Raw genomic sequence first — 12,772 nt, forward strand, 5'->3', positions numbered from 1 at the left:
TCAGTGCAGCTGTGCTGTATACCAGGGTAACAGACTGGGGCTCCCTCGGGAGAACAAACTCTCTGATAGCTCATTCCCAGGGCCCTAGCACTGCCATGGGTACTCGGTGAGCGCGCACTAGACGTTCGTCAAATCGAAGATGGATGACTGAGGGAGTGACAAAGTCCTCCGCACTGGAGAGCTGGCGGGTGGATCAGACACGGAATACACTATGGGGGCAGTGGTGCTTTGCAGGGCGCCTTCCAACCCTGTGGTTCTGCTATCGGGAAAGCTCCCTATCTCATTGTCTCACTGTAGAGGCAACAGCTCACGTGCCCCAGAGGTGATGCGGTCTAACAAATTCAACTCTGAAATCAGCTTTGGCAGGTTACAGGTATGGAGGGTCAAGTGTCCACCCTGGAGAGACGCTCACACGTGTGCAGAAGCAGAGGACTGTGAGGAAGTCCTTAGTAGAGGCAAATCAACAACAACATGCCTGTCTCTCAGCAGGAGAAGCAATAAATAAATACACCGGGCTCTCTTTCATATATGGGAACACCACACAACAGTTAAAACGAATCTACCCGTGTCTACGTCTATACTTATGTCAATAATCACATTCCTTAACTAGAACTCTCACAAACCTAAGTGGCTCATGCTATTATCCCATTACAGAAAGTTTAAAAGCCCCTATCATAGGGGTGGATTATTTACACCTAAATACATCTGTAGGTGAGGTGGGCAAACATTCAGGGGGTAGGACATCATCAACCCCAAGCCAGCAGTCACCTGCGGGGAGAGAAAGCAGCGAGTGTGAGACAAAGAGAGTCACTAGCTGCATCATACTACTTCTGTCTTACAAAGAAATAGCAAGGGGCGTCTGGGTGGCTCAGTCGGTTGGGCGGCTGCCTTTGGCTCAGGTTCTGATCCCAGGGTCCTGGGGTCAGGCTCCCTATTTGATGGGCAGCCTGCTTTTCCATCTCCACTGCTTGTTCTCTCTCTCTTTCAATTAAATAAATAAAATCTTCTAAAAAACAAAACAAAAACCCAAAGAAATAGCAAGAACATAAGACAATATGGCCAGCATTCCCATCCTGGAGATGACACTCAGAGGACTGGTAGGCTTTCTCCTATACTCTTTGTACTCATTCATTAAGCAAACATTCAGTGGGCACCTACTGTGTGTGAGGCACTGTTCTAGGCCCTAGGCACACCCCTGCCCCTGAGGAGCTGCTCAAATTCTCTTTGTTTGAAACATGCATGATTCCTTGTGTTTATGTTTAATACATGAATATGGTCTTTGACTACTGAATGAAAAGCACTCTCCCTTTCTCCAATCCGCTCCCCCAAGTCTGCTTGTTTCCCTCTCCAGAACATTCCACTCTCACCCTCCGTGGTTAGCAACCTCCCCAAGCTTCAGCCATTCCACAGATGAAACGTTCCACATGACGAGGCTGTGTCTCCAGGACACGGTGTCCCCTCCGGTGGGGCCTGGACCCTCTCCTGGTCCCCCTCCACACTCTATGACAGAGCCAGCCACAGCTGTCCTGTGACCCAGTCCCCATCCCTACCCTGTGGAAAAGCTGCCACCTGGCTGTACCACCCTCTCCCACTGCCTCATCACCGTCACCACCAACTTCCTGGTCACCCCACCACCATTCCCTGGGACCCTGGGCCCCGCCTCAGTCTTCTCCCACCCCAATGCCCACTGTACCCTAGGTCCAACACCATCCCACATGCAAACCTACCATTTCTGGGCCTCCTTAACATCACTGACCTCCCAGTCCACTACAGCCACACCCTAAACTGTCACATCACCCCCGCCCCAGAGCTGTCCTCCTTGGAAACCTCCCACCTCCCTCTCTCTGACCTCTGACTTCTCTTCCAGCTATCCACTCTCTCCCCAGACATTCTGTGACCTCAGGGAGCCCCCAGGCCTTCACTTCCATTTTCGCCCTGCCTCTCTGTCTTCTCCTGACACCCCCCAACCCCCCCACCCTGTGCCCCAGAGGTGATGCTCTGAGCTGCTCCCTCTCCCCTGTCTCTGTCACACCTTCCCCTGCATCTCAGCCTCCACAGCCCACACCCAGCATAAGTCTTGACCCAAAGCCACTTCCTTTACTCCCAACATCCAGGGACTGAATCACCCCACCCCAGAAAGTCACACACCTGCCACGGACCATCTGGGACCCTGTCAATCCTGCTCCCTGGCTTTGGTGGGGTCCCTCTCCTCTCCTTTCAGCAATTAATTGAATCTTCATTTCCAAATGGTCCTGCTCAACCTTGATCCCCAATTTCCAGCAGACAACTGCCCCCTTCTCTGGAAAAATCTGAGCAAGTAGACATGATTCCCTACAACTCTGTTGCCTCCATCCCAGGGGAGGGGGCAACTTTCTACCCCACCCTTACTCCCCCAACCCCACCTCTGAGCCCGGGGTGGCACCAGCCTTTTACTTCCCCTGTGCTGAATCCTGGGTGCCTTGCTACCCCCATCCTTCACCTTCCACACCCAAACCCCAAACACTGCCAATTCACTTCCTAAATACTTCTTTCATCCTCCCCTCCTGTTGCCACTGGTCTAGTTCAGAGTCATCCCTAACTCTGGTCTTTCCAGCTCCAGCCATGACCCTCCAACCATCCTCCATGTGCTGCCAGAGGGATGCTCCTAAAACACTGTATCATCACACCCCTGCTTAAAACCCACAAGAGGCTCCATGTCATTCACAGGACATCACAGGATGAGCCCCAAGCCCTCAGCACAGCCCCCAGTTCCCTCCACACCCTGTCAGCATCTCTGCAGCTTACATTCTCTATCTCATACCTGAAGCTCCAGCCTCACACCAACATTTACAGTCCTCCACATACTTCTGGCTCTTTCTCACCTCTGTTTCTGCTCAAGTTCTTCCTTTGGCCCCAAATGCCCTCCCCCTCCTCCTCAGTATTCCAGATTCAGCTCAAGTAGCCCTTCTTCCAGGAAGCCTTTCCTGGCTACCCCAGGCCAGGTTAGGCATCTGGCCTTTATATTCCCAAAATGCCTACTGCATCTGCCTCTATCATGGCCATTACCAAATTGTTTCATAACTTTCTCTTGTGAGTTTCTCCCCCACCTGATGCGTGGCAGGTGATCTTAAAAAGACATCTGCACAAAATGCCCAAAGGTAGAAGGACAGGCAGGACAAACTGTGTATTAGAGATTCCAATGCACAGGCATGCCCACCCCTCACCAGTAACACCCTTCACAAGCTGGCAGGCACACCCATCCACAGGGGCATGTCCACACTCTCACCAGCCAGGCATGGGACAGCCCGCCACCTGCAGTCACACACATTCATCACCTGGGCATGGATATTCATGGAGAGCCCTTCTACAGGTCTTCTGTGCCACCTGCCCCACTTCCAGGCACCCTATGGCCAACACCCCATAAACTCCCTAGGCACAGTGCCCTTATGCCCACCTCCCTGGAACACTATACCTTGGCCAGGGATCTTACTATGGGACTTTCCATAATGCCTCGAAGGAAGATCAGGTCCAGTTCTGCAGCTCCTGTAGCATTGGGGAGGGATCCCAGGTTGTCCAGAACTTGCTGCATGGCTGGGGAGAAGGGGCAGGCAGTGAGACACAGGTACCAGCTGGGCACAGGAGACCAAAACACAACATAGCAACCCCATTTTCCTACCCTGTGTCCCACAGAAGACAGTCCCTCTCCTGCAGCACTGCCCCCCGTGTGCAGCACAGGCACTCCAGGCCCCTGGTCTAGGGGTGAAGGAGGAGGGCAGTTTCCTTGGCCTATTCTCTAGGCCCTAGGTAATGCCTGGGCAGGTGGGAGGCTCTAGGAAGCAGGAAATGGACTCCGAGGTGGGGAGCAGTTGTCAGTTTCTAGGTTCTACCCTGAGCCAGAGAACCATAGATGCCTCAAGCAACCTCTGGATGGGCGGAAGTCTCAGGATTCAGCCCCCTGCATCTAAAGGGCTAAGGGATATGAGAGACAGTACTTGGAGCGTGTACCTGAGTATAGGCCCAGAGTCAAGCAAGCGGCCATGAAGGAGGCTACAGCCTATGACAGTAAAAAGCATGACTAATCCTGTGTGATTTTTCAAAAGTCAGGGTTCCCCAATGGCCTCAGTCTTTCCCTCCTGTAAAATGGGTGGGTGGAACTGGATAGTGTCTACAGGCCCTTCAGCTCTGACAGAGACTGACCCATTATCATTGAGAAGTTAATATAGATCATAGGAAGCCAAAATTGCGGCCCAGAATATTGACAGGAGCTGGGGAGATAGGCACCCTGGAGTACTGTGGGCACCAAAGGTCAGACGTTAGTCTAAGTCAACCCAGGGATCAGCAAACCCTCAGCCAGCCATGGGACACAACCAAGTACATGAGATCACCTGACACTGGGCCACCGCAATGGCTGCTGAGATCTGAGGTAGGGGTTGTTTTTACCCATGGAGCACCCACGGAGGTGGGAGCTCCTGGCTGTGGCAGGTTCTACAGGGAGGAAGGGAGGAGCAGAGTGTGCCCAGCTGGGGGCAGAGATGGGCAGGGGTTATCATTACTCTGCCACCCAGCCACCCACGCCTGTATCTACATAACAGCACTCAAGCCGTGGAGGGTGGTGGGATGGATACAGTCCCTGGTTCCCTCTCACCACTCTTGTCAGAACCCCCTCCTCCAGGGAGGAATAGGAATGGGGAAGAGGGGCCATTGAAACTAGAGAGGCAGACATGGCTCAGGGACCCTCTCTTCCCCTCCTCCTCCTCTCCACCTTCTCCAGAAACAACATCAAACCCACCCTCTAGACCCCTCCTGCCCAGGCCTGGGTTTGGTATTGATCAGACACCTGCAAGGCCCTTAATGGCCTCGGAAAGAAGCCAGCGCAGGGACCCTTCCCACTCCGCCAGGGTGTCTAGGATCCACCCTCCCCAGCCATCCTCACCTGCAGACTCACGAACCTGTCAGCCCTGAAGGAGGACAGAGCCGGGGGCGTCAATGCCCTCTGCCCAGGCCGGCTCCCAGGGCACCCTCTCCGGACGCCCAAACCCCGAGGTAGGAGGACGGATGAAGGGGCCAGCTTCCCCCCAGCCTCCCCGCCCCGCCTTTCCCTACCTTCCCTCCGGAGATCGGCCTCCTCCGAAGAGCCCAGGGATACACCCTCCAAGGAGGCCTCGCTGCCCGGGCTGCCCGCCATGGCTGCCCCCACCCCCGGCTCGGGGGCTCCCGGAGTAGCCTCCACGCAGCGGTCGCAGCCGCCCCAGCCCGCGGGGGGCAGCGCTCGAGGAGGCGGGACTCGGGGAGCGCCCTCTGCAGGATCAGCCAATAGCAAGGCTCGGTCTCCCTGACCGCCTCGCTGATTGGCCAGAGCCCCGCCGGGCGCCGCGGGGTGGGGAGGGGGCGGTACAAGGGCTGAGAGTGGGGCGGTGGGAGAGTCCCGGTCCTCGCGGCGCCCGGTCCCCGACCCCACCGCACCCCGTGTTGGCACCAGCGGGAGTGAGGAGGGGCGGCTGAGGGGAGGCTTGTGGAGCAGGGGGGTAACTCTGCTGCCCCTTCGGAACCGCGGCGGGTGCTCAGAGACCCTCCTCTCACAGCCCCGCTGGGGGAAACCGGGGCGGGGTGGGGATTTGGCCCCAGCTTGTTCCCGCCCCCCTCTTCTGGAAGCCTCTCCTCTAATACACACGTGCCACTTCCTCCTCTTGCCCGCAGACCTCCACTCTATGTTCCTTCTCCAGGCCCCGTTTCCTTTACGATGACCCCCCTCAGGATCAAAGGAAGCGCCCAAGAATGACTCTCTGTGCTCTGTCCGGAGCTGGGACACCCCTGTGGCCTGGGGCAAATACCTCAAGCCCCAAATGCCTCCCCCTAACTGCTAGCCATGGGGAGCCGAGATGGGCGGGCAGGGAGGAAAAGGAGGGGTAGGGAGGGACACCCCCCTGGGCTGGGAGGGGGTGCCTCACAGTCTGACCCCACATCTCAGCAGCCGCCCCTCCCCTCCCCACCTCTCCTTAGCTCCTCCCCTTAGGTTAGGGACCTTGCCCGGTGGGCAGGTCGGGCATCTTGGAAGGGAAAATGTATAGGTGCATTCTCGCAGCAGGGACATGGGTGGGCAGGAGCAAAGGACTTGGCAGTTAGCCCAACCCAGTGTCTCCATTCCTCTGATACCCTGTACCCATGAGGACAACGCCAGCTGCTGCTGCCACCAGACAGCCATTCCCAGAGGAGTGGCACCAGGTCGGAACGCACCCCTGGTTGCCATGGCAGCAGGAGGGATTACACACCAGGACATTAACCCTGGGATGCAAGAGAAATTTAAAGGGACAGCTCCACCTCAAAACAGTCCACATCCCAGCCTTGATTCCAAGAAAAGAGGAAGTGGAGTAAAGAGGGAAGAGAGTGTAGAGCTATAGGTCTGGAGACTCAAGAGGCAAGTTCTCTGAACTTGCTGATGCCATAGCCCACATATTTCCCAACTCATCCCCAACCCTCAGGAAAGGGGCCCTCGACTTACTAGAAGTAAAGTTGGGTCTCTGCAAGAATACATTCACACCATCTCCCCTCCACAATGTGGAGGTTCGTGTTGATCCATAGGGAAGGGAATTGTTAGCTTTTACTCTGCAGATCCCAAAGCTGGAATCTCCCCGGGAAGGGAGTGGGGAGAGGGAGGGTGACCCTGACCCCAGAGGCGGTAGCACAGCTGTCTGGCCTGTAGGAAGCCGAAATGGCCACCAAATGAGAAGCAGCAGACCCATCATTAGATTTCTGAGGCTAAGAGCCAATCTAGACTAGGGTGGGCAGAGAGGGCCACCTGCAGGAAGGGCCAAGAGACTCATAGCCTTTGGGTCACACATCATCCCTTTATAAAAGAGGAAACTCAGGATCCAAGAGGTTAAGCTGCTTGTTCCTGTCCTCCTTCCTTTGGATGCAAGAAGGCAGAAGTAGCCATGGCGTAACACCCAGGAGATCAGGGGCCCCAGGAGTCCTCAGAGGAAGCAGGCCTATACCCTTGTTCCTGGCCTCCACTCCCTGCCTGATCCCCACTGCACCCATCAAGTGGCCTGCAGCAGAGAAGTCAAATTCTCTTCCCTCTACACCCCTGCCAGGCACTATTAATGGGTTTACTGGATAGCCCCAGATTGAGAGGCCCTTAATCAGAGGCTCAGAGATGGGTTTAATTAACCCCTAAGCAGCTTACAGTGGGGCCCAGGCAGACTGGAACAGCAGAAGAGCCCAGGGAGTCAGCAGGCTGGACACAAGATGGGGATGCTGAGCCCTCTAAGGCCATCAAAGCTGGGGGACATTACTACAGTTCCTCTACTACATGGAGAAAAGGCCTTTCTTGGGGGATGAGGGTGTCACAGTGTAGGGTCTGGCCCACTTAGAGTAGCTTTCACTTTCCTGGTTCACTTTCTCAGACAGGAGAGTCATTCTAACTAAATTGGCAGACCTGGAGCATCTTGCAGAGGCAGCAGCAGTGCCCAGAGCACAGGAAGGGGCCACACACGGGCAGGAAGCATCCAGGCAGGGCAATGTCAGACGATTCAGAGCTCAACCAGAGTGGATCGCAGCATTAGGGCTCCTAGCTCCTAACTTCACCAAGAAAGTCCCCAAATGCACACCAGGGCCCATGAACCCCCAGAGTGGAATGCAGATTTTGAGCACAGAAGCATTTGTCTATGGTGAGGACCCACAGCTCTATCAGATTCTCAAAAGGGGATCCAGGACCAAGAAAAGTTAAGAACACTTCTCTTGTCCAATCATCTTACCTTACAAATGGGAATACCTAGGTCCTAAAAAGGACTCAAGGTCACAGGCTAATTGAGTTAATAACCCAGCTGCACAGCACAGTAACTGTTAATACTCCAATTATAGGAATATCCTTTCCCCATCATAGACTTAGAGTTTCATATCCACCTCTTTATAGAAGAGGAAACACAGGTTCCAAAGAGTTAAGTAATTTGGTCCTGAGACTTCCTAGCTCATCTGGGTGACCTGCTCCTTGCCTAAGACCTACCACAGAAGCAAATCCAGGCTTCCTGAACTAGCATTCTCCGAATACAGCTTCTTGCACCCCAGGGAGCACACCACCCCCATCTCCCAAACATGTTGCTTTCCTCCACCCATCTGGTGGGCACAGCATGGTGGACTTCTCAGCCCCAGGCTATTCTACTACAATCCTTCCACCCCCAAGCCATCTTCCAAAGGCCAGGTCCTAAGGGCCATCTCACCAACCAGCCTGGCCCCAGGCCACTGCCCACCCCCACCCCCCAGCAATACTGTGGATCATCTCTGGGGCATTGCATGCCCCTGTCCTCCATGGAGGTGAGTTGTGCTATATCTCCAGCCCCAACCTGGAACAGGTGCAGCCAGGCCATAGAAGCTGCTCGAAGGAAAGGCTGAGTGGCAGGATGGAGCAGCCATGTCTGAATTGCTACTATCCCCCCCTTAAGTCCCTGCCCAGCACTCTCCAAGCTACTGATACAAACGGACATCCTCAGCCCCTTCTTACCAGACTCAGAGTTGGTGGCAGCAACTGGCATGGTGAGGTCTGCAAGGGCTCTGAAATGTCTCTCCTGGAGAAAGGGAGAGAAAAGAATGAGAAAGCACAACGGCAAGGCAATGCAGAAGGAATTAGGAAGGGCCTCCCCTCAGGATCAGGGCACTCCCCAGAGACTGCATGATGCACAGTCCTGGGAAGCAGGAAGAGCAGGTATTCCATGCCCATTTCTCCAAGGAGGAGGAGCTGGAGGATCAGAGAGGTTAATTGCTTTGCTCAAGGTCACAGAGCTAATAAAGGGAGCTACATCGAAAATCCAGGTTTTATGACTCTTTTATTATTTTTTAAGGTATATATCTTTTTTTTAAGATTTATTTATTTATTTATTTATTTATTTATTTTATTTATTTATTTATGATAGACCTAGAGAGAGAGAGAGAGAGAGAGAGAGAGAGAGGCAGAGACACAGGCAGAGGGAGAAGCAGGCTCCATGCAGGGAGCCCGATGTGAAACTCGATCCTGGGACTACACCCTGGGCCAAAGGCAGGAGCTAAACTGCTGAGCCACCCAGGGATCCCCGGTTTTATGACTCTTTTTAAAAAATTGTGTTTCTGCCTGCTGTTTGTCCTTTATTTATTTTGGGGGTGGTAAGAGTCCAGAACTTGAGTCAAAGCAGGAAAGATGGGCATTCTTAGACTGTAAGCTCCATGAAGTCATGAACTGCATCTGTTTTATTTTGCTTCTGGATCCCAAACCTAGCCACTGTAGATGCTCAACAAACACTCATCTGGCTGGCCTACAGAAATGAAGTCATACTTTCCCGAGGCCTCTCTGACTTCCTCTTTCTCCCTTTGCCCCTTCTCAGTCCAGAGCTGGGACAAGGAAACAGGGTGCTCCCTATTCTCCAGGGGAGGGTGCAGGGGAGACCCCACTACCCTTCTTCCCTTTGCCTTCCTGGGCACTTACTGCAGGAGAAAACCCTAATTCCCAGTTGCCATGACAACAAGAGGCAGTGGCTCACAGCAGGGGTGGGGGAGAAGAGGAAAGCAGCTGGCAGTGCCCACTTTAGGACTGAATGCCTGCTGGGCCCTGGGGGTAGGAAGCCACAACTTCACCTCCCCCTAAAAAAAGGATTCTTCCCAGAGGGACCATCACCAGGTTTTGATAAAACCCTCTCTAGTTCCATCCCTTCCACCCTCAGGCCAGAGCTGGTCACCTGAGCTCACGTAGCAGAAATTCCAAAGGTCTGAAGATGACTCCCCTTCTTTCTGGATCTTCCCCTAAAGACATGGAAGAAAGGAGTTTTCAGGGAAAAGAAAGGCATCCCCTGTCGGGCTAGCACCCAGGCTGGGAGAAATGCCCAGGATCTACTGTGCCAGCCAGTGCCCCTGTGCCGCCCCCTGCTGTCCCTATTCCTTCCCTCCTCCCTCATCCAAGGTCCTGACCACCTGAAACCTGGAGCTGTTCTCCCTGACAGTCAGTTACTGGCAGAGGGGACTCCAGACATCCTCCTTCCTTAGAGACTGGAAGGTGAGAAGAGGCTGGGAGGATCCTGTCCCCTGGAGTCTTGCCCAGCCTGCCTGGGTTTTTCTCTGGGTAATCAGTTCCCACAGCATCGGCTAGCTCTTCCCCACCCCCACCCCAGCCTCTGGGAGGGCGGGGCCTGGCTTGTGCCCACATGAGAACAGCAGTGCCAGGCAAGCCAGTCTGGCTGTGGGCCAAGGTCCGGGGCCCAGGCTTCTGGGAACGGGCACCTCGGCTTCCAAAGGCCTGGGCCTCGGATGTCCTCTCACCCCTACCTCCAGACTATCCACACCACCCAGGGTCCGTAGGTGATGCGGCCCCGGCGCGAAAGCGGGAGGTTTCCTGCAACCTCCCACCCACCCACCCCTCCACTAATAAGCATACAAAGAGGTGTTGGAGAGAAAGGTCTGACAAAGGCGCTTTGAAGACCGACCGGTCAAGGGGAGGGGTAGACAGACTGAGGGACCGGGGTCTAGAGACGTGCGGACCCGCACGCACCCCACCATCGGAGAGCCCCCGGCCCCACGAGCCGGGCCCTAACTGGCTGCGCGCTAGGACCTGGGGGAAGGGGGGCGTGTTGCGAGCCATCAAAGAAAGCTCTTTGCGAGCGCGCCCGCGGGAGACCGGGGGATGAGGTCACTGAATGGATGCCCCCCGCTCCCGTCCTCACTCTCCCCGCCCCCACCCCTTAGTTGACCTAACTTTCTGACCCCGGCTCCTCGCTCCTGGCACCGATCCCCTCTCAGGTCTCCAAACCGTAACCCTAGTCCCCGACCACGACCCGCCCCCCCTACAGCCAGGGAGGAGAAAGAAGCAGCGCTCCCCTCTTCCCAAGAACCCCTCCCGGGGAAGGTTAAGGTGTTGGCATCCCAAGGGGGTCGCGGGGGGCCACTGGGACCCGTGCAACCTCTGTCTCGCGCCCCCAACCCCGGAAGCGCGAACAGCGCGGTTCTTACGTAATGCCGGGCCCCGGAGTCCCCCGAATGCGCACAGCCCCCGAAGAGGCCTCGCGGGTCCCGGAGCCCCGCGCAGCTCGCCGGCTTGGAGCCCTAACCGCGCGGGCCAGCAGCCAGGAGCAGCGGGCTCTGATTTCTCTCTAGGAGCCGGGGAGGAAGGAGGGAGGCCGGCGGCGAGAGGGAGGGGACCAGGCTGAGCGAAGGGGCCCGGGGAGACCCGACCCAGGAAACCGGCCCCCAGGTGCTGTGCCAGGACGAAGAGGAAACAAGGGCCCTGGGGGTGGGCGCTGGCCCGGGAGTCGGGGGGCGCTTACCTGCGCCCCGGGCAGCCCCCGGCTCGGTGCGGCTCCAGCGCAGCCCGGCGCTCCGCGTTTATTGCTTGTCAATCGCTACCCCGGCTCTTAAAGCGGCGAGGCCTCCTCTGCGCGAGGGGGCGGAGACGGGGAGCCCAGAGGAAGGGAGGGGGCTCTGGCTGTCGCGGGAAAAGCCGGAGAAAGTAGCCTTTCCGTGCAGGTGGAGGGCAGGCGGGGAGGTGGTGGTTTGGAAGAAACCGCACAGCCCAAGATCCCCCCGCTCGCTTTCCACTCGGGGCAGCACGGGCCAGCACTTGTTCCCACTAGCGGCCCTCGGCGCCCCGCGATCCCTTAAAAGGGCGATGGTGAAAGATCGCGCCGCTCCCTTCTCTCAGCTTAGAGCCGCCTTTCAATTCCGGGCGTGCTTCACCTTCCCCCGTTATCCTGTTTCCCAATTGGGAAAAGGAACAGGAGGAGTTTAGGGAGATCCCCAAAGGCGCCAGAGACCCATCCCCACAGGGTCTTAGACTCAGCGGCAGCTTCCAAGGACTCGGATGGTGGATAGCTGGATTCCGGCTCTCTAGAAGAATTTGCAAAGACGAGGAAACGTCTTTGAGAGGGAGTTCCAGATCTTTTTTTAAAAGATTTTATTTATTTATTCATGAGAGACACACAGAGGCAGAGATATAGGCAGAGGGAGAAGCAGGCTCCCGGCAAGCACGAGGCGGGACTCCATCCCAGGACTCCAGGATCACCACCCAAGCCAAGGCAAACGCTTAACCACTGAGCTACCCAGGCATCCACAGATCTTATTTTAAGTCTAGACGGGAGAGCTGGTCCATACCCCTGTCTACAGAATACAGAAAGAAGTAATTTGCTATCCTTCCTCAGAGTTCCATTTCAAGAAGTAGTGTTGTTTTTTTTTTTTTAAGATTTTAGTTTTTTTATTTTTTTATTTATTTATGATAGTCACACACACACACAGAGAGAGAAAGAGGGGCAGAGACACAGGCAGAGGGAGAAGCAGGCTCCATGCACCGGGAGCCCGACATGGGACTCGATCCTGGGTCTCCAGGATCGCACCCTGGGCCAAAGGCAGGGGCTAAACCGCTGCACCACCCAGGGATCCCAAGAAGTAGTGTTAAACCCACTTAAGTGTCTGCCTTCATCCAGCTTCCTCCAGCTCCACCACAGACCTGCTTGTGAAAGACAGTGTGGATACTCGAAGGGTCAGCCTGGAGACCACCCTTCGGCTCAGACAGCCTAGCATATGGGGCCAGCTGCAATACTTCTCTGACCTCAGTGTCCCCCACCCCCTTTGATTGCCTTCCAGAACATGCAGAGATTATTCCTCTTTCTTGCTAGCTAGGCTCCTAAAACCAGGAATGGATCCTGGTGCCTGGCTGGCTCAGTCAGTGAAGCCTGATGCTCTTGATCTCAGGGTTGTGAGATTGAGTCCCACTTTGGGTGTAGAGATTACTTAAAAATAAAATATTTGTTTTTATTATATTTAGGTAGGCTCCATGCCCAACACG

The 12,772-nt window shown here is 55.4% G+C and overlaps 1 protein-coding gene across 5 annotated transcripts in view; it reads right to left on the minus strand.

The window, feature by feature from the left end:
- MPP2 (MAGUK p55 scaffold protein 2) overlaps nt 1-11,373 on the minus strand; it is a 28,422-nt gene extending 17,049 nt beyond the window's left edge. Inside the window, exons 1-4 of one of the 5 annotated variants that reach the window (XM_072780775.1) lie at nt 11,259-11,373; nt 9,681-9,744; nt 8,477-8,540; nt 3,470-3,570 (exon numbers count right to left, since the gene is read on the minus strand). In XM_072780775.1, the coding sequence (XP_072636876.1) occupies nt 3,470-3,570; nt 8,477-8,507 (132 nt within the window). In that variant the 5' untranslated portion in view covers nt 8,508-8,540; nt 9,681-9,744; nt 11,259-11,373. Of the gene's footprint in view, nt 1-3,451; nt 3,571-5,082; nt 5,239-8,476; nt 8,541-9,680; nt 9,745-10,944; nt 10,964-11,258 lie in introns of those variants that run through there. The other 4 variants (XM_072780773.1, XM_072780774.1, XM_072780776.1 and 1 more) reach the window with 4 other exon arrangements.
- Between the last annotated feature and the right edge of the window lie 1,399 nt (nt 11,374-12,772).

The sequence above is a fragment of the Canis lupus genome, chromosome 16 (assembly GCF_048164855.1).
Source record: "Canis lupus baileyi chromosome 16, mCanLup2.hap1, whole genome shotgun sequence".
In the NCBI taxonomy this organism is placed as follows: Eukaryota; Metazoa; Chordata; class Mammalia; order Carnivora; family Canidae; genus Canis; species Canis lupus.